General features: G+C 55.1%; 3 protein-coding genes across 7 annotated transcripts; 2 read left to right on the top strand and 1 right to left on the bottom strand.

Moving 5' to 3' along the window:
* Positions 1 to 1,395: 1,395 nt before the first annotated feature.
* Positions 1,396 to 11,831, top strand: GTF2F1 (general transcription factor IIF subunit 1). 3 transcript variants are annotated; one of them, XM_029217204.1, is made up of 14 exons: positions 1,396 to 1,468; positions 1,717 to 1,875; positions 1,961 to 2,007; positions 2,574 to 2,646; positions 2,895 to 3,188; positions 4,076 to 4,269; positions 5,091 to 5,261; positions 9,623 to 9,807; positions 10,369 to 10,522; positions 10,612 to 10,793; positions 10,896 to 10,969; positions 11,042 to 11,180; positions 11,365 to 11,482; positions 11,591 to 11,831. In XM_029217204.1, exons 6-14 carry the CDS (start codon positions 4,127 to 4,129, stop codon positions 11,793 to 11,795), a joined length of 1,371 nt encoding a protein of 456 aa, XP_029073037.1. In that variant the 5' UTR covers positions 1,396 to 1,468; positions 1,717 to 1,875; positions 1,961 to 2,007; positions 2,574 to 2,646; positions 2,895 to 3,188; positions 4,076 to 4,126; the 3' UTR covers positions 11,796 to 11,831. The 3 variants fall into 3 exon arrangements, with proteins under 3 accessions (XP_029073037.1, XP_029073036.1, XP_029073035.1); XM_029217203.1 differs by lacking the exon at positions 2,895 to 3,188; XM_029217202.1 differs by lacking the exons at positions 1,396 to 1,468; positions 2,895 to 3,188 and having other exon boundaries at positions 1,542 to 1,875.
* PSPN (persephin) lies at positions 11,832 to 15,205 on the top strand. Of its 3 annotated transcripts, XM_029217208.1 has the most exons (3): positions 11,832 to 12,399; positions 14,440 to 14,608; positions 14,693 to 15,205. In XM_029217208.1, the coding sequence occupies exons 1-3, from the start codon at positions 12,307 to 12,309 to the stop codon at positions 14,998 to 15,000; spliced, it is 570 nt and encodes a 189-aa protein (XP_029073041.1). In that variant the 5' UTR covers positions 11,832 to 12,306; the 3' UTR covers positions 15,001 to 15,205. The 3 variants fall into 3 exon arrangements, with proteins under 3 accessions (XP_029073041.1, XP_029073040.1, XP_029073042.1); XM_029217207.1 differs by having other exon boundaries at positions 14,440 to 15,205; XM_029217209.1 differs by having other exon boundaries at positions 11,832 to 14,608.
* Positions 15,206 to 15,251: 46 nt separating this feature from the next.
* Positions 15,252 to 17,162, bottom strand: ALKBH7 (alkB homolog 7). Its single transcript, XM_029217206.1, has 4 exons — positions 16,927 to 17,162; positions 15,872 to 16,045; positions 15,660 to 15,784; positions 15,252 to 15,481 (listed from the first exon to the last, which is right to left on the bottom strand). Exons 1-4 carry the CDS (start codon positions 17,128 to 17,130, stop codon positions 15,319 to 15,321), a joined length of 666 nt encoding a protein of 221 aa, XP_029073039.1. The 5' UTR covers positions 17,131 to 17,162; the 3' UTR covers positions 15,252 to 15,318.
* Positions 17,163 to 19,491: the final 2,329 nt, after the last annotated feature.

Raw genomic sequence — 19,491 nt, 5'->3', positions numbered from 1 at the left:
CACCCCTGGAATTCCCTACCCTAGTTCCCTTCAGGACACAGCTCACCCATCAGGTCTTCTCTAAGCTCTGCCCAAAGAGCTTCCCACTCCATCATTCCCAGTCTTTTTTTTTTTTTTTAATAAATTTATTTATTTTTGGCTACGCTGGGTCTTTGTTGCTGTGCGCAGGCTTTCTCTAGTTGCAGAGAGGGGTGGCTACTCTTTGTTGCGGTGCGCGGGCTTCTCGTTGTGGTGGCTACTCTTTGTTGTGGAGCATGGGCTCTAGGAACGCGGGCTCAGTAGTTGTGGCTCGCGGGCTCCAGAGCACAGGCTCAGTAGCTGTGGCACACGGGCTTAGTTGCTCCACGGCATGTGGGATCTTCCCGGACCAGGGCACGAACCTGTGTTCCTTGCATTGGCAGGCAGATTCTTAACCACTGCGCCACCAGGGAAGTCCCCCATTCCCAGTCTTAGAATCCCATTCCCTCCAGCAATGGCCACAATCAGTAATGACTCTGCCTGTTTACTTATTCTTGTTTGTCTCCCCAGCCAGACTCTGTACTGCACGAGGACAGGGTCTATCTGTCTTTCTCGTCCCTATATTTCTAGTAGTTGGCATGGTTTCTGACACATCGTAGTGGATGAGGGATAGATGAATGTCCGTAACTATCAGACACATCTATGGAGTGCTGTAGTCTATGATGCAGTTTTGTTGTCTTGCTTCCCTCCCCTTTTTCTTAGCCAACTCCTAGTTTAAACCTTCCCTCTTCCCTGAGCCCTCAGGGCCACCTGCTCTTTCCCTGTGGCAGCCCTGTTCCTCCTGGGTTGTAGATAGCATTTTCGGAGACTGTGTCCACTACACTGTAATCTCCAAGAGGACAGGGAGCTGGTTTGCCACATTCACCGTGGACTGCCCAGAACCCTGCACAGCAACCGCTAAAGTGGATCGCTGAATGACTGACCCTGAGCATGCGCAGTTCTGTGACTACCACGGTGGGGGAGGAGGGGCGTGGGGGGGTGGACTTGGTGGGGTGGGGTACCTGTACTTTCCTGCCCTACACAGTCTCCTTCCCTTCCCCCCAGTAAGCCAGCCACCCCCGCGATATTACCCTTCTCCTGGGGCCTCAGGGGCCTGCCCATTTGGGGCAGCTTGGACTTGCACAGACCCATCCTGCCAGCAGCCCATGGGGTGATCGCGCCCCATCCCCACCTAGGCCCTGACCCCTCCTGGCTCGGTTCAACGTCCCAAGGGCCCCTGGCCCGATCATTTGGCGAGACGATAGGGTTACCCCCGGGGTTAGGGGTAAGAAATGAACCCGAAAGTGGCTCAGGTAGTGCCGCAGCAGTTGGGTGCGAAGAAGGCCTCGGTTGCTGTGGTAACGCAGCCTCCTGTGACTCACTTCCGGAGCGGAGGAGCGCGTGCGCAAAGGCGTCCAAGAGCCCAAGAGTTGGGCGAGTTTCTCCCTCCCCTCCCAAGATGCCCGCGGTGGTAAGTGGGACGTCACGTGGGGGGGGCGTTCCCACGCGGCGTGATGGGGGTTATCGGCGCTATATATTGCGGTCAGCCAGCGCTCCAGGTGTAGAAAGAGTTGTCTTTAGCTCAGAGTCGGCTTCCGCGACTCGGCCTGCTAGAGAGCTTCGCTTCCGGTATAGGCGGCCGCGCAGGCGCAGGTGTGGCACTAGAGGCCTCCGAGGTTGACCGCTGACCCAGTGCCGCCTCCGGATTGATTTTCCCAGATCTGCTGTACCCCGGGCTTGGTGTCCTCTATTGGAGCCAGAGGCCCGACACCTTGAGGGTGGCTTCCGCGGGACCGAGGGACGCGGACCCCGGGGAAGGCGAAAAGGACGAGGTTCGGACCGGTCCCCGACCATCGCCCATCGCCCATGGCGGCCCTCGTAAGTGTGCGGCGAGGCGGTTCGGGGGGTCCAGGTGGTGGGTTCTGTAGCCCCTCACTCACTGTCCTGCTTTCTCTTCCCTCAGGGCCCCAGCAGCCAGAATGTCACTGAGTATGTCGTCCGAGTTCCCAAGTAAGTCCCTGACCCTCACCTCCCCCTCTTCCCTCAAAAAGGGATTAAAATCTTCACGAGCCTCCAGACGTGCCTGGCACCTCCTGATTCTCCTTCCAGGGCTGGGGTTGAGCTGAGGCCTCTGGGGCATCACTTTTTTGAATGGAGTGAATGAATGAACGAGTACATTAATATACAGTAAGACGCAGCCCCCTGCCTAGCATTCCCTCTGGCAGGAATGCCAACTGTGACTCTGCTGGGTGGATTCTTGTTGATCCTGCAAAATTCACTTATGGGATTTTCCTCCTTCAGGAGGCATTCCCTGCCTGCCCACCCCCCGGCCCAGGGCTGAGCTCCCAATTATCGCCACATCTTGGGTTCCTAGAAATCTTTGTCCCTTTTCTCTGAATGGGCTTGGGAGTATGGATCCCACTTCCCTGACAGACTGGGAACCTCTGGGTTCTTTTATGGGTCCCCCTGGGTTCTTTTATGGGTCCCCAGCATGAGCGCAGGCACAAAGGGCTGAGCCAGGGAGGGTTTACTGAATGAATGAATGATTGAGCACTGCCTTTTCTTGTCCATTCCAGAAATACCACCAAAAAATATAATATCATGGCTTTCAATGCAGCCGATAAAGTCAACCTCGCTACTTGGAATCAGGTAAGTCCCGTTTCTGAGGGCGTGAGAGAACCTGATCCTGGCCTTGGTGGTTGTAATAGTTGCTTAGTTGTGATAGTAACTAAGGCTTAGTATCCTCAGCTGTCCCTGGGTGGAGATAAGTGATGACTAAGGCCCAGGCTGAGCTGCTGGGCATCCCTGGGGGTGAGATATGTCTGGCCCTGCAGGAGGTTTCTCCTGAAAGGAGAAGTTGTGTCCACTGATGGGCATTTTTTTTTTTTTTTTTGCAGTATGTGGGCCTCTCACTGTCGTGGCCTCTCCCGTCGCGGAGCACAGGCTCCGGACGCGCAGGCCCAGCGGCCACGGCTCACGGGCCTAGCTGCTCCGCCGCACGTGGGATCTTCCCGGACCAGGGCACAAGCCCGCGTCCCCTGTAGAAAGGTCTTTGGAAACTGTCTTAGTTTGTAGAGGCTGCTATAGCAGCATACCAGAGACTGGGTGGTTTATAAACAACAGACACTTATTTATCACAGTTCCAGAGGTTGGAAGTCCAAGATCAAGGTGCCAACAAGATTTGGTGACTGGTGAGGGTGTGCTTCCTGTTTCATAGCTGGTACATTTTCACTGTGTCCTCACCTGGGAGAAGGGGGACGGAGCTCTCTGGAATCCTTTATAAGGGCGCACATCCCACTCATAAGGCTCCACCCTCATAACCTAATCGTCTGCCAAAGGCCCCACCCCAGATACCATCACACTGGAGATTAGGCTTCAACAAATGCATTTTGGGGGAATTCCCTGGTGGTCCAGTGGTTAGGACTCCACGCTTTCACTGCCGAGGGCCGGGGTTCAATCCCTGGTTGGGGAACTAAGATCCCACAAGCTGCGCAGCAAAAAAAAGCAAAGGCATTTTGGGGGGACACAAACATCCATCCATAGCAGAAGCCACTAAAGGCTTAGAAACAGAGAATTGTAAAGTGATTTTGCCAATGTGGGGTCGAGGGCAGGTGAAGGGGACAGGGCAGAGGTGAAGGCTCTGGTCCAGGTGAGCCGTGATGGGGTTTGGAGCAAACAGGTTATGAGAAGTGGCTGGGTTCTGGGGTTTCTTTCTTTTTCTTTTCTCTTTCTTTTTTTTTGAATTTTATTTACTTATTTATTTTTTATACAGCAGGTTCTTATTAGTTATCTGTTTTTTACATATTAGTGTATATATGTCAGTGCCAATCTTTTTCTTTCTTTCTTCCCTCCTTCCTTTCTTTCTAACTTTTCACTGGGAAATAATTTCCAACTTTCAAAAAGCTGCAAAAATTGACATAATACAGGGCTTGCCCAGATCCCTTCACCCACATTTCACCGAGCACCTTTTCGCCAACCAGGTGGCTTTGAGTGCCCGCCGCGCAGCTTCGGGGGAGGAAAGGGTGTTGGTGGTGGGATCAGGCCCCCAGATGAGAGGTGTTGCTTCCTGTCCTCCCAGGCCCGGCTGGAACGCGACCTGAGCAACAAGAAGATTTACCAAGAGGAGGAGATGCCTGAGTCGGGCGCCGGCAGCGAGTTCAACCGCAGGCTCCGGGAGGAGGCGCGGAGGAAGAAGTATGGCATAGTCCTCAAGGAGTTCCGGCCCGAGGACCAGCCTTGGCTGCTCCGAGTCAATGGCAAATCAGGCCGGAAGTAAGTGCCGCTCTCGACCCCACTCCGCGGGTGCCCTCGGCTGAACTCTTATGTGCCTGCTGTACAGCGGGAGTAACAGCCCAGGAGTGACAACTCATCCTCCTGCGAAGGGTTTTACTTAGGTAGATGAGCTGACGGGATGCCCGGGCAGGAGCTCTGAGGGCCGGGATGCCCGAAGCCCGGGCTCTGGTACTGCGGCACCCAGTGAGGGGCCACCTGGGGTTCGGGGGGTGGGGAGGACAGAGGTTAGGGGGATGAAGGGCACTCCGGCAGAACAGCGAGCACGAAGGCACGAAGCGCCGAGCCCTAGGGACTGTCACAGCGCATGACAGTGACAGGGTGGGCAGATGGATAGGGCGGTGGGCGCCAGGCTGCAGCTGGACTGTGGGTGGGCTGGGGCCCAGGGGAGCCTGAAGGCTGTAGGCAGGGAAGGGGCACGCTGTAAGACTGCCTCCACTTGCGGGTGATGCCAGAGGCCAGGAGGGGGCTGGCAGTGGTTCAGCCCCCAGGAAGATTCTGGAGGCAAATCCGGAGGGGTCTGACTGTAGGGCCCGGTGCTCTTCATGGCCAGAAAGGACCATGACATGTATAATGCAAAGGAACCCTAAGCCCGCTCTGCAAGGTGGGGAGCTGTGCTTTCCAGATGTGGAAATCCAGGCTCAGACAGTCGAAGGGCCAGCCCAAGGCCTTCCAGCCTCAGATTCTGCTGGGAGGACTCAGGTGGCTCTGGAGAGGGGGTAGGCCTGGGGTTGCAGGGGGGTGTATGAGGGTGAGGCTGGTGCCTCTTGCTCTGGCCGACAGTAACCTTGAACTCCATGCAGGTTCAAGGGCATAAAGAAGGGAGGTGTGACAGAGAACACATCCTACTACATCTTTACCCAGTGCCCGGATGGGGCTTTTGAGGCCTTCCCCGTGCACAACTGGTACAACTTCACGCCGCTGGCCAAGCACCGCACGCTCACGGCCGAGGAGGCCGAGGAGGAGTGGGAGAGGTGAGTGAGGGGGCACGACTGGAAATGAGGTGCATCCCCCGAACATTGTTCCCGGTTGGGAGCTGGGGACTCAGTGGTGACCAAGCCAGATCTCACCAGCCCCTCAGGGAGCTCCCAGTCCAGTGGGGGAATGGACGTGGGACCATCAGGGATGCACGGGCGGTGCAAGAGCCAGGGATGGGGGAGTGGCTGAGCTGAGCCCTGGAGCAGGAATCGGTGAACAGGGTGGGGTCTCCCCGGCCTACATGGCTTCCCCCAGGCAGGTCTCACAGCTGGATCAACTGCTGGTAGAATACACATAAAATAACATTTACCATTTTTAAATGCACAGCTCAGTGGCATTAAGTACGTTCACACTGTCGTGCAGCCATCCGCCCCCTCCATCTCCAGAACTTTCTCATCTTCCCAAACTGAAACTCTGTCCCCATGAAACACTGACTCCCCAGCCCCTCCCCCAGCCCCCGGCCCCCACCATCTACTTCCTGTCTCTGGATCTGAGTCCTCTAGGGAGTGGAATCAGACAGTGTTTGGTCTTTTATGTCTGGTTTATATCACTGAGCATGGTGTCCTCAAGCTTTATCCACATTGTAGTGTGTATCGCTGCTTCATTTTTTAAAAATTTTAATTGTAGTAAAAAAATATGTAAAATGTATCGTCTTAACCATTTTTAAGTGTACCATTCAGTGGTGTTAAGTACATTTACATTCTTGTGTAATGGAGCTTCATTCCTGTTTTTTTTTTTTTTTCTTCCAGTTTAATGGAGGTGTAATTGACATCCAGCACTAAGTTCTAGGTGTACAGCATAATGATTTGACTTACATACACCATGAAATGTTTACCACAATAACTTTTAGTGAACACCCATCATCTCATATAGGTATAAAATAAAAGAGAAAGAAAAAAAAATTTTTTCCTCGTGATGCGGTCTCTTAGGGTTTACTCTCAAAACTTTCATATATAACATACAGCAGTGGTAATTAACCCTAATCATGTCATACACTATACATCGCTCGTACTTATTTATCTTATAACTGGAAGTTTGAACCTTTTAACCACCTTCATCCACTTCCCCCTCTGGCCACTTCTGGTAACCACAAATCTGATTCCTTTCTCTGTGAGTTTGTTGGTTGAAGTATCATTGACCTACATCACTATGTTCCTAGTGTAAAACCTATTGATTCGATATTTCTATACATTTCAAAATGATCACCACGATGAGTCGAGTTGCATCATCACCATATAAAGATACTGTGTCATCGTTGACTCTGTTCCTATCCTGTACATTTTGTCCTCGTGACATTTATTTTGCAACTGAAAGTTTGTACCTCTTAATCTCCCTCACCTATTTCACTCATCCCCTCACTCCTCTTCCCTCTGGCGACCACCTGTTTGTTCCCTGTATCTATGACTCTGTTTCTGTTTTGTTATGTTTGTTCTTTTTTTTTTAATTCTACATATAAGTACAGTATTTATCTTCCACATCTTGGCTATTGTAAATAGTGCTGTAATGAACATAGGGGTGCATATACCTTTTTGAGTTAGTGTTTTTCTTTTCTTCGGAAAGACACCCAGAAGTGGAATTTTGGATTGTACGGTAGTTTTAATTTAATCTCCATACTGTTTTCCACAGTGGCTGCACCAATTTACATTCCCACCAACAGTGCACGAGGGTTCCCTTTTCTCCACACCCTCACCAACCCTTGTTATTTGTTGTCTTTTGAAAATAACCATTCTGACTGGTGTGAGGTGATATCTTATTACAGTTTTTTGGGGGTTTTTTGCGGTACGCAGGCCTCTCACTGCTGTGGCTTCTCCCACCACCGCAGAGCACAGGCTCCGGACGCGCAGGCTCAGCGGCCGTGGCCCATGGGCCCAGCCGCTCCGCGACATGCAGGATCCTCCCGGACCAGGACACGAACCCGCATCCCCTGCATCGGCAGGTGGACTCCCAACCACTGTGCCACCAGGGAAGCCCTCTTATTACAGTTTGGATTTGCATTTCCCTGATCATTTGTGATGTTGAGCATCTCTTCATGTGATTGTTGGCATCTGTATGTCTTTTTTGGAAAAATGTCTATTCAGGTCTTCTGCCCATTTTTTTTTTTTTTTTTCTCGGTATGCGGGCCTCTCACTGTTGTGGCCTCTCCCATTGCGGTGCACAGGCTCCAGACGCGCAGGCTCAGTGGCCATGGCTCACGGGCCCAGCCACTCTGTGGCATGTGGGATCTTCCCAGACCGGGGCACGAACCCGTGTCCCCTGCATCGGCAGGCGGACTCTCAGCCACTGCGCCACCAGGGAAGCCCTTCTGCCCATTTTTTAATCAGGTTGTTTGCTTTTTTCATGTTGAGTTGTATGAGTTCTTTGTATTTTGGATATTAACCCCCCTTATCAGATATATCATTTGCAAATACCTTCTCCCATTCAGTGGGCAACCTTTTTGGTTTGTTGATGGTTTCCTTCATCGTGCAAAAGCTTTTTAGTTTGGTGTTGCCCTATTTATTTTTGCTGTTGTTTCCCTTGTCTGGGGAGACATATCCAAAAAAATATTGCTAAGACCAGTGTCAAAGAGTTTTCTTCTAGAATTTTTATGCTTTCAGGTCTTACATTTAAGTCTTTAATCCATTTTGAGTTTATTTTTGTGTGTGGTGTGAGAGAATAGTCCCATTTTCTCAACACCATTTATTGAAGAGACTGTCTTCTTTTCATTATATATTCTTGCCTCCTTTGTCATAGATTTATTGACTATATAATGTGCGTTCATTCCTAGACTGTCTATTCTGTTCCATCAGTCTATGTGTTTTTGTGCCAGTACCATACTGTTTTGATGACTGTAGGTTTGTAGTATAGTTTGAGAGCAGGGAGCATGATACCTCCAGCTTTGTTGTTCTTTCTCAAAGTTGTTTTGGCTACTTGGGGTCTTTTGTCTTTTCATAGAAATTTCAGAATTATTTTTTTGGTTCTGTGAAAAATGCCATTGGTGTTTTGATAGGGATTGCATTGACTCTCTAGATTGCCTTGGGTAGAATGGTCACTTTAACAATATTCATTCTCCCAATCCATGAGCATGGTGTATCTTTCCATTTGTTCGTGTCATCTTCAATTTCTTTCTTATAGTTTTCTGAGTACAAGTCTTTCACCTCCTCGGTTAGATTTATACCTAGGTATTTTATTCTTTTGGATGCGATTGTAAATGGGATTGTTTTCTTAATTTCTCTTTCTGATAGTTTGTTGTTAGTGTGTAGAAACACAACAGATTTGTATATATTAGTTTTATATCCTGCAGTATCATTTATCAGTTCTCATTGTTTTTTTGGTGGTGTGTTTAGGATTTTCTGTATATAGTATCATGTCATCTGCAGACAGTTTTACTTCTTCCATTCCAATTCGGATTCCTTGTATTTATTTTTTCTTATCTGATGGCTGTGGCTAGGACTTCCAGTACCATGTTGAATACAGCTTCATTCTTTTTTATATACTACCCATGAATTCTGCTCCTGTTGTTATATACAATCCTAAGACTCTCTTTATTTTTATTATTTTTAAAATTTTTTATAAATTTATTTATTTTTGGCTGTGTTGGGTCTTCGTTGCTGCACACAGGCTTTCTGTAGTTGTGGCAAGCGGGGGCTGCTCTTCGTTGCAGTGCACAGGCTTCTCACTGCATTGGCTTCTCTTGTTGCAGAGCACAGGCTGTAGGCACACGGCTTCAGTAGTTATGGCACACGGGCTCAGTAGTTGTGGCTTGTGGGGTCTAGAGCACAGGCTCAGTAGTTGTGGCGCACGGGCTTAGTTGCTCCGTGGCATGTGGGATCTTCCCGGACCAGGGCTCAAACCCATGTCCCCAGCATTGGCAGGCAGATTCTTAACCACTGCACCACCAGGGAAGTCCCCTAAGACTGTCTTTAAATGCAATCACATTTTTAAAAACTTTCATCACCACTCTAAATGGAAACACCAGTACCCCCTGCCATTAAAAAGAAGGCACCCATGAACTACAACAAAAGTGACGGATGTGACTGTATCATATGGCCTGATTCTGTTGCCTGAGAGAGGCCCTGAGCCCAAGGAAGGTGCTGGGGCATCAGCATCGCGTGAGGCCTTCTCCTGAGGGACTCTGGGTAGAGCGGGAACTGAAGGAGGGCCAGCTCTCCCTGTGTGATCTCAGGCTGTTGCTGCCACACATGTGCGTCCCCATGTGCGGGGTCAGCTTGTCCCTCTTCTCACCTACATGTGTCTGTGGTTCCCCTCTGGGGAATGCCCGGTGGAAGTGCAGGGTGGCACCCGGGACAAGGCCCAGCTCCTGGAGGTGGGCTCTGGAGCCAGGCCCCTTGTCAACCCCTGCTGTGCCCCCCACCCACAGGAGAAACAAAGTCCTGAACCACTTCAGCATCATGCAGCAGCGGCGGCTCAAGGACCAGGACCAGGACGAGGAGGACGAGGAGAAGGAGAAGCGTGGGCGCAAGAAGGCCAGTGAGCTGCGCATCCACGACCTGGAGGATGACCTGGAGATGTCCTCTGATGACAGCGAGGCCAGTGGCGAGGAGGGTGAGGCTGGCAGAGCTTCCGTGGCTGGGGTGGTCGGCACAGCTGCCTGATTAGTGCCCGGTCATAATTTATCAAGGTGGCTCTGTGATGACTGAGAGGTTAATGCCCCTGAAAGGAAAACTTGGTTACTCATGGGCCCCTGGGCCCGGGAGCTTGTCCGCTTGGGGAAGCACCAGGGTTGGTAGGAGGCAGCAGGGAGCCATAGGAAGGCCTCGGCCACAGCCTCAACTGGGGTTTCCAAGGAAACGGCTTAGGACTGGCCAGTTTGAGTCATGCCAGTGGGCTCTGGGCCAAGGCATGGTCTCTGGCTGCCCAGGTGATACAGGGCAGGGATGGTGGCCCTGCGTGTGAGAGAGAAGGGGGTGGTGGGGGTGTGGAGTCGGGTTGGCCTGTGGGTGAGAGGTGCGCCCCTGGGCCAGCTCTTTGCCTCTTAGAGGAATTGGGGCCAGTCCTGGTGTCTCTCCCCAGGGGGCAAAGGCCCCAGAGACATCAGGTGTCATCGGACACACAAAGCGTGAAGTGTGCCCATCCGAGCCCCTCCCCTTGTCTCCCCTTCCCCAGGCGGCCGAGCCCTCAAAGCCAAGAAGAAGGCGCCACCCAGCAAGGGGGGCAGGAAGAAGAAGAAGAAGAAGGGGTCAGACGACGAGGCCTTTGAGGACAGTGACGACGGGGACTTCGAGGGCCAGGAGGTGGACTACATGTCCGACGGCTCCAGGTGAGGCAGGCAGGAGGCGGGTGTGAGACCCTGGGCCGGCCTGCACACGCACTCCCTCACCCTCGGCCCGCTCTCTGCTCGTCTTGCAGCAGCTCCCAGGACGAGCTGGAGGGCAAGCCCAAGGTCACCCAGCAGGAGGAGGGCCCTAAGGGCGTGGACGAGCAGAGCGAGAGCAGCGAGGAGAGCGAGGAGGAGAAGCCGCCCGAGGAGGACAAGGAGGACGAGGAGGAGAAGAAGGCGCCCACGCCGCAGGACAAGAAGCGGAAGAAAGGTGGGTGCGCCTCCCCCGGCCGCGGCCCAGGCCCCTGATCAGGGATGGGGCTGGGGGGGGTGGGGCCTCCGCTCCTGACGCCCCGCCTCTGGCCCCACGCAGACAGCAGTGAGGAGTCGGACAGCTCGGAGGAGAGCGACATCGACAGCGAGGCCTCCTCGGCGCTCTTCATGGCGGTAAGGCCCAGCCCGGGGCGGGGGGATGGCGTGTCCCTCTCCAGACTCACATCCCCAACTCCGGTGTCCCAGAAGAAGAAGACGCCCCCCAAGAGGGAGCGGAAGCAGTCGGGCGGCAGCTCCCGGGGCAACAGCCGGCCCGGCACACCCAGCACGGAGACGGGCAGCACTTCCTCCACCCTGAGGGCGGCCGCCAACAAGCTGGAGCAGGGTGAGTTGCCCCATCCCACCCTGCCCGCCTCAACCTCTTGACCCCGTACTTGCCCTCCCTTTCAGCATCCTGTCTGCCTGCCCCTGAACCCCTTGCACATGTAATCCTGGCACCGCTGGCCCGGGGTTCCCCCAGGGGTCCAGCCTCCGCGCCCCAAGGCTCAGCCCCGCCTCTGCTCCCACAGGGAAGCGGACCAGCGAGACGCCGGCGGCCAAGCGGCTGCGGCTGGACACCGGGCCCCAGAGCCTGTCGGGGAAGTCCACCCCTCAGCCCCAGTCCGGGAAGTCCACTCCCAGCAGCGGGTAAGTTGGCGAGGATGGCAGGAGCAGGGAGGGGGCTTGGGGGGGGGGCCTCGGAGGGGACCTTGGGGACGGAGGGCCGCCTGCTGACACCCACCTGCCCACCTCCAGCGACGTGCAGGTGACCGAGGATGCCGTGCGCCGCTACCTGACACGGAAGCCCATGACCACCAAGGACCTGCTGAAAAAGTTCCAGACCAAGAAGACGGGGCTGAGCAGTCAGCAGACGGTGAACGTGCTGGCCCAGATCCTCAAGCGCCTGAACCCCGAGCACAAGATGATCAACGACAAGATGCACTTCTCCCTCAAGGAGTGAGGCTCCCCCCCAATAAACATGCTCTGTTTTCTAGAATCCTCGGGCTCTTGATTCCCACACTCACCACCTCCTGTCCCACTGCCCGTCTGTCACCCCACCCTCTGAGTCTGAGGACCCCAGTGTTTTCTCCACAGTTTACTTCTCTCAGTCTCCAGTCCCCTGCTTCTGAAACCTCTAGAACTTAATCCTCTCCTTACCCCTCAACCTCCTCCACTGGGCTTCTACTGGGTGATATCTTTCAGGTCTTCCATTTGACCAGTTCTCTCTTCAGCTGTGGCTTATCCACCACCTAAACCCATTCAGTACTTAGTTTCACTGTCTGTTTTCCAATTCTCCAAGTTATCTTTGTTTCTTTCTCAGATCAGCAGGTCTGTTTTGAGTGTCTGGCCCCTTCTGTTTTTGATCCCTTCTTTTGCATTTTTAGTTTTAAGCATCCTTGACTTACAGTCTCCATCACACTCACCTAGGACCTGAAGCTCACGGGCATCCTGCTGTATCCTGACTCCTTTTCATGATCTGTTCTCGTGTTTTGGGATCTGGGATGACGGACTTATGGCCAGCTTGGGCCTCTATCTGTGAGACTCCCGCATGGTCTGCTTTGCAGGCAAGTCCTTCCAGATGGTTTTTGCATACGCTCCCAGCAGGTGCCCCAGAAGTCCTGTCCTGAGCCCATTTTAGGTGTGGTTCTCAGCTTGTGGCTCTGTCCCTACATGACCACAAAATCCCATACCCCCTTCTTGCTGATCTTGGCATCTGGCCCCTATTTTTCAACTTCCCAGTGATGTTTCTGGGGCTTCCCTTAGATTCTTACAAGTTGGTTAGGCGTTTATTTTATCTAGCATTGCTAGGAGTGCTGTAGCAGGAGGGCTTTTTGAGTTCGTGGACAGTCACGTTGCTGGAAACGGAATTTGGCAGCAGGAGTACTTTCGAACCCCCGTTGGAGTGATCCAGCTGGGGGCAGGATGCCGGCCTGCCGTCTTGCCCAAGCTGGAGGCTGCGGGTGGAAAACTTTCCCATCCAGTTCCACGGGCCCTTGGCTGCCGAGCGGGAATGCCTGAGACGCCAGGTTAATTCCTAGGAATGTCCCAGGTCATTCCACCCTCCCTCCCCATCCTTCCGCCAGGCCTTTTGGGAGAGAAGCAATGGCCCCTTGCCCTGGCAATTTCACCCCTGCTCTGCCTGCCACGTGGACCGAGGTCTAAGGCCTCCCCACCAGGCCGGGCCATGTGCCCCGGGGGTTCAGAGCAGGGGTCTCGCATTCAGCTTGACTTGGGTCCAAATCCCACCGGTGTTTCTTAATTCTGGGTGACTTTGGATAAGTGACATTCCCACTCCGTGACATTCCCACCCCCATCTGAAAGTAGTCTCCATAAACAGCGCAAGAACAACCACACCAAAATCATTGAGGCGGTCCCCTGTGGGTGGAGTTGAGGTCCTCTCCAGTCTCTTGCTGATACAAAAGGCAGCAAATAACCCTGAGCTTGCATCTTGCCTCACCTGAGGAGGATGAGTTCCTGAGCAGGTGTCCTGGATCAGAGGGATGTGATTTGCACTTTCTGTAGCAAATGCTCAGCGGCTACCGATTTACAGTGTCACCAACAGGCGTGCCCGTGTCACACACACACACACACCCAGCCGGGTGTAAGCAGACTTTGATGTCTGCCAATCTTGGGTGCACAGTCTCATCCGAGTTTTAACCCAGTCCCACCTGCGTGAGATTGAGCACCTCGTCAAACCTCCACAAGCTGTTCGTATTTCCCTTGCCTCAGAAGCTCTCGCAACTGCACAGTGCCAGGCACCACGTTACACACTATGCGTCTTCTGTCTGTCCTCCCCATGTGGGAGGGACTCTGGTTTAGCCCCCTTTCACGGCTGGGGATGGAGGCTCACTTCCCTGGGGTGATGGGAAGGGCAGGGAGGTCACCGGGACCAGGGTGGGGCCTAAGCGCCCCTCTGCTCTGATGCCCTCTGACCCTAGGGCAGGACTGAGGTCCCAGGGGGCTCAGGTTGGCCTTCTAGAGACAGGAGTCCCTGCGGGGTGAGCTTCCTGCCCCTGGTGTCCCAGCTCTTGGCTGTCCCCGGGCCTCTCCCCTTTCCTGTTTTGATGCTGGCTCCGCCAGGCCCGGAGACAGGGGCATGATGTCTTAATCCTCCAGGCAGGAGCCATGATGGATTCCCCGTCAGCTCACCCACCTGCCAACCCACCTCTTCCCCCTACCCACATCTGCTCTACCTGGTGCATGACACAGGGGCTACTGAGCCCCAGCACCCTGCCCAAGTGGGGAGAGCCCCCAATGGGGGACCCACGGGGCCCCCCACCTCTCCCTCCAGAAGGCAGGTCGGGTGGGGACCCTGGTTGCCCGCCCTGGGCTCGGCCCTGGCTGCCGCCACGACACTCGTAAATCAGGGGGCGGAGGGGGTGTCGGAAATAGGTCTGTGGAATGTCTGGATGGGGTATGCGGGGGGTGTGCGCCCTTAACTCTTAGAAGGATGTGCGGTGTGGGGCAGGAGGAAAGGGACTGCCTGGGCCCCAGGTGTGGGACGCGGAGGCCTTTGTGACAGGGCAGCGGCCGGCAGTGAAGAGGTTATCTCCGCAGCTCAGGCCGGGGGATAAATTGAGGACGCAGGGCATCTCCACCCTCAGGACCTGCCCGTCACCATGGCCACAGGACGAGTCCTGCTAGGCTCTCTGCTGCTCCTGACCCTGCACTTGGACCTCCGCGGGGGCCCTGGGGCCTGGGGGGCTTCGGTGGCAGAGGAGGAGCTCTTGTCTGAGCCAGTGGTGGACAGAGGGACCTGGAGGCCGCAGCTGGGTAAGGACCCCCAGAACGCCGTGCGCTCCCCAACTCCTTCCCGCCCAGACCCTGCCTGCTGTCAGCTGCCCCCTGTCCCCGCAGGCACCCGCCCGCGCCGAGCCCTGGCCAGCCCGTGCCAGCTGTGGAGCCTACCCTTGCCCGTGGCTGAGCTGGGCTTGGGCTACACGTCGGAGGAGACGGTCATCTTCCGCTACTGTGCCGGCAGCTGTCCCCGCGGCGCCCGCACCCAGCACGGCCTGACGCTGGCCCGGCTGCGGGGCCAGGGCCGAGCCCACGGTGGGCCCTGCTGCCGCCCCACCCGCTACACCGATGTGGCCTTCCTCGACGACCGCCACCGCTGGCAGCGGCTGCCCCAGCTCTCGGCGGCAGCCTGTGGCTGCGGCGGCTGAGAATGCCCGGCCTGGGGCCCTGCAGCCGCTGGAGGAGCTCAGCTGACTTATTTATTGGAGGCTTGGATGCCGAGGCGAAGAGAAGGGGAGGTGGTTTGGGCCGCCAGCAAGGGGCGCAATAAAGGAAACTGCTCCTCCAGCCTCGTGAGTGTGTGTCCTGCCGGGGATGCTCCCGATGGGTGGGCAGGTGGGGTCCCGGCTTCCCCTGCAGATTCCAGCCCCCAAAAACAGCCGGTGCCAGGAAGGCCAGCTTGTCCACTCTCCAACTTTATTCACAAACACGGTGTCTTTGAGCAGCTGTGGGGGAGGGCCCCGGGGTCAGCAGGGTGGGGGCAGCTGCCCGGGCTCCCCAGGCCCCATCCCCTCAGGGAGGGAGCGGCAGATCACAGAGATGCGTCGGCCCCGGGGAACCCGACGCTCCCCAAAAAAGGACTCTTCATCCCGAAGGATCTCGTGAGAGAAGTCATAACGGGCCGAACCCCTGCAAGAGAAAATAGAGGCTGTGGCCGGGTGGGGTGAGGGCAGCCCCTGTTCAAGGCAGAGCGCCTGCGGTGGGGGGTAGAGTCTGCCGTCAGGGCTGAATGAGAGAAGGTGCTCAAAGTGCTGGGTGGGCATCTCAGGAGTTACTGGTGGGGTGGGGGCTCCCTGGCTGCCAGTACCTAAGGATGTAGAGGGAGCCCGGCTCCAGCAAGAGTTCCAGCCACTCCCCTGGCTCCTGGGTGTGCACCAGCCGCATGACGCTGGGAGACAGCAGGGACAGGCCAGCAATCGTGGATCCACAGAACTGGAAGAGGGGACACACTGGCAGGTGGGCTTTGGCCTGGCCGGCTCACCCCCAGCCGGGAACTCCAAGGCACTGGCCTCTGCACACCTTGATGCTGTCCACGTGTGGCTTGATGTACCCCCGAGGTTCCAGGTCCAGCACGTGCACCGAGGAGAGCAGGGTCTGGCCGGGGCCAAAGGCAGCTGCCTGCACACGCTGCAGGATGGACCGGCTTGCCTCTGACCAGCGCGACTTCTCTGTTTCTCGGAAGCCGTGGATGGCCTGCCCAGAGAGCTCAGGTCAAGCCTGGAAGCTCCCAGGGGGGAAAAGGGAAACTAAGGCACATTGTGGGGCTGGGGTGGGTTGGGGGAGAGGGTGGTGGAAGTGCAAAGCAAAGGCCTGGTTTTTCCAGCATGACCCTTGACCCCCACCCTCAACTCACAACCTTGGTCCTATTTACCCCATGATGCTGGGTCTCAGACCCCAACCCTGACCCATCTGGGTCTGGCCTTAGTCCTTTTTTAAAAAAAATTATTTATTTTTGGCTGTGTTGGGTCTCCGTTGCTGCGCGCAGGCTTTCTCTAGTTGCGGCGAGCGGGGGCTACTCTTCGTTGCGGCGTGCGGGCTTCTCATTGTGGTGGCTTCTCTTGTTGCGGAGCACGGGCTTCAGTAGCTGTGGCGTCTGGGCTCAGGAGTTGTGGCACATGGGCTTAGTTGCTCCGTGGTGTGTGGGATCTTCCTGGACCAGGGATCGAACCCCTGGCCTCAGTCCTTTCTACCCACCATCAGGCTCCAATTCAGTCCCAGATGCCGTCCCTAATGCTGGCCCAGCTTCAATATTCACAACATGATCCCACCCAACACCAGGTCCACCCCCAACCCGTGACCCTCCCTCACTCCCTCCACACCGTTTCCCCCCCTAACTTTGGTCCTGTTCCCCAAACACCTCTCAGTTCCAGGTTCTGCCTCCAGTTAATGACCCTGCCCTCATGTCCCAAGCGCTCTCCCTGCCCGCAAGGCCCCTCAGCTTCAAGACACTGCCCCCATTCCCAGGTCCCGCCCCCAGATATAGCCCCGCCCACCCCAGGGCTCCACCCCGTCCCGCCCCTAACGTCCCAGGCCCCGCCCCGCTGTGGCTCCGCCCCCAGCGCCAGCAACCTCACCGCGTCCCAGTGATCGTACTCGTATCGACGGTAGCGCAGCTGCGGTTCCAGCTCGCCGCTCAGTATCTCCTCCTCGGCCGCGCTCAGGAAGCCGGGCCGTACCACGGCCGCGTCCCGTAGGCGGCTTAGCACGGCCGGCCCCGAGCCCCGCACCCAGCCCTGCCCGGCCACACTCCACAGCGCTAGCCGCCCACTCCCGGCCATTTCCCTGGAGCCGGGTCGTGGAAGCTGCCGGGGTCAGGAGCACGCCCCCGCCCCAGAGCCATTGGCTGTGGTTACGCCGAGTCCCTCCAGCGATTGGCGTTTCTCAGAGTCCCGCCTCTCGCTCAAGGCTACTGGTTGTTACTCGGCTTGCCCTCTCGAGCTATTGGCTCTCCCCAGAATCCGCCTCCTCTCCCGCGGTATTGGGCGCCATCGACCGCAGTGACTCAGACTAATGGCTGTGCCTAAAATCCGTCTTCCAGAGGGCGGGGCGGGGGGGGGGGGGGGGGGGGCGAAGGCTTGATAGGGCCGGGGTCAGAGGTCAGGGGTCATAGAAGGATTGGGCCAAGGCTAGAGGTTAAGGGCAGAGTACAGCTAGGCTGAGATCTAGGGGTCAAGGGAGTGACGTCAAGGCTGTGATTATGGGCTGGGGCCAGGTTTTTGGAGTTAGGGGATTCAGTAAAAGGTCAAAGCGAGGCGCCTCCCGTTCCCCCTCTCTTTACTGGGTCATTCCCACCCCCATACAAACAGGCTGGCTCCCAGCTTAAAAACAGGACATAAACAAAAGATCCTCTTCCTTTAATGGTAGAATTGTCATGTCACCATTTTGCAGCCCTTATTGGAATACTGGTGGTTCTAGACAAGGACTCTCATTCCCTCCTAACGTCATGAAAGAGGGACAACTGGATTTAATGTGCCTCCTGCTAGAAGGCACCCTCAACTGAGAGGTCTTTTGCCAAAAAGCGGAACGTGAATCCGATCAGATTTGTCTAGATTCATACACCAGGTTACCGGAAATACCAAGGACAGAATCGCATCATCAAAATTCAGACAGAGGGAAAGTCCACAAGACAAACAACGATGTTTCTCCAACAGGTGAATTTCAAGGAAAGAGAAGAAAAAGAGGGAGAGATTGAGAGATTAAGGGGAAACCTGCAGTAATAAGACACTTAAAGGTTTATCAACCAGCGGCAATGCCTGCACCTTATTGGGATCCTGACTGGAACAAACTAAAAAAAAGAAATAGCGACAACCAGGGAAATTTTGACATGGGTTGAATATTCGACCATGGTAAGTGTTGTTATTTTTTTTAAGTTTGAAAATGATATTGTGGTTGTCTTTTTAAAGATTCCTTATCCTTTTGTCTATTTATTTTTTTAATTTTTACAGGTTTTTTTTGGGGGGGGGACACTGCTTGGCATGTAGGACCTTGGTTCCCTGACCAGGGGTTGAACCTGTACCCCCTGCAGTGGAAGCGTGGATTCTTAACCACGGGACCACCAGGGAAGTCCCTATTTACTTACTTATTTATTTATTTAGTTTTAGTTGCGTTGGGTCTTCGTTTTTGGGGCCGGCTTTCTCCAGTTTTGGCGAGCGGGAGCTACCCTTCATTGCGGTGCACAGGCTTCTCATTGTGGTGGCTTCTCTTGTTGCGGAGCACGGGCTCTAGGCACTTGGGCTTCAGTACTTGTGGCATGTGGGCTCAGTAGTTGTGGCTCATGGGCTCTAGAGCGCAGGCTCAGTAGTTGTGGAGCACAGGCTGAGTTGCTCCGCGGCATGTGGGATCTTCCCGGACCAGGGCTCGAAAACCCCTGTCCCCGGCATTGTCAGGCAGATTCTTAACCACTGCGCCACCAGGGAAGTCCCCCAATTTATTTATTTATTTATTTATTGGCTGCGTTGGGTCTTCGTTGCTGCACGCGGGCTTTCTCTAATTTCAGCGAGCAAGGGTTACTCTTGGTTGCGGTGTGCTGGCTTCTCATTGCAGTGGCTTCTCTTGTTGCGGAGCATGGGCTCTAGGCACATGGGCTTCAGTAGTTGTGGCACACGGGCTCGGTAGTTGTGGCTCGCGGGCTCTAGAGCACAGGCTCAGTAGTTGTGGCGCACGGGCTTAGTTGCTCCGTGGCATGTGGGATCTTCCCGGACCAGGGCTTGAACCCGTGTCCTCTGCATTGGCAGACGGATTCTTAACCACTGAGCCACCAGGGAAGCCCCCCCTATTTATTTTTATTTTTTTAATTTTTTAAATTTATTTTTGGCTGCGTTGGGTCTTCGTTGCTGTGCGTGGGCTTTCTCTAGCTGTGGCAAGCAGGGGCTACTCTGTGTGGTGCGCAGGCTTCTCATTGCGGTGGCTTCTCTTGTTGCAGAGCACAGGCTCTAGGGGCGCAGGCTTCCGTAGTTGTGGCTCACAGGCTCTAGAGTGCAGGCTCAGTAGGTGTGGCGCACAGGCTTCTTTGCTCCGCGGCATGTGGGATCTTCCCGGACCAGGGCTTGAACCTGTGTCCCCTGCATTGGCAGGTGGATTCTTAACCACTGTGCCACCAGGGAAGTCCCCCCCTATTTATTTTTCATTAACTATTTTTT

The sequence above is a fragment of the Monodon monoceros genome, unplaced genomic scaffold (genome assembly GCF_005190385.1).
Source record: "Monodon monoceros isolate NGI ecotype Baffin Bay Population unplaced genomic scaffold, NGI_Narwhal_1 Super_Scaffold_12, whole genome shotgun sequence".
In the NCBI taxonomy this organism is placed as follows: Eukaryota; Metazoa; Chordata; class Mammalia; order Artiodactyla; family Monodontidae; genus Monodon; species Monodon monoceros.
This window is presented reverse-complemented; position numbering and strand designations above follow the sequence as displayed.

Bases quoted from the DNA above. Each gene is read 5' to 3' on its own strand.
- ALKBH7 (XM_029217206.1), bottom strand. From the start codon at position 17,130: ATGGCCGGGAGTGGGCGGCTAGCGCTGTGGAGTGTGGCCGGGCAGGGC. The intron at 16,046-16,926 runs GTGAGGTTGCTG...CTCTCTGGGCAG, and splicing joins AGTACGATCACTGGGACGCG to GCCATCCACGGCTTCCGAGA. The intron at 15,482-15,659 runs GTACTGGCAGCC...TTTCTCTTGCAG, and splicing joins GGCTCCCTCTACATCCTTAG to GGGTTCGGCCCGTTATGACT.
- PSPN (XM_029217207.1), top strand. From the start codon at position 12,307: ATGATCTGTTCTCGTGTTTTGGGATCTGGGATGACGGACTTATGGCCA. The intron at 12,400-14,439 runs GCAAGTCCTTCC...CTCCACCCTCAG, and splicing joins CCGCATGGTCTGCTTTGCAG to GACCTGCCCGTCACCATGGC.
- GTF2F1 (XM_029217203.1), top strand. The intron at 10,794-10,895 runs GTGGGTGCGCCT...GGCCCCACGCAG, and splicing joins GGACAAGAAGCGGAAGAAAG to ACAGCAGTGAGGAGTCGGAC. The intron at 11,181-11,364 runs GTGAGTTGCCCC...CTGCTCCCACAG, and splicing joins CGCCAACAAGCTGGAGCAGG to GGAAGCGGACCAGCGAGACG.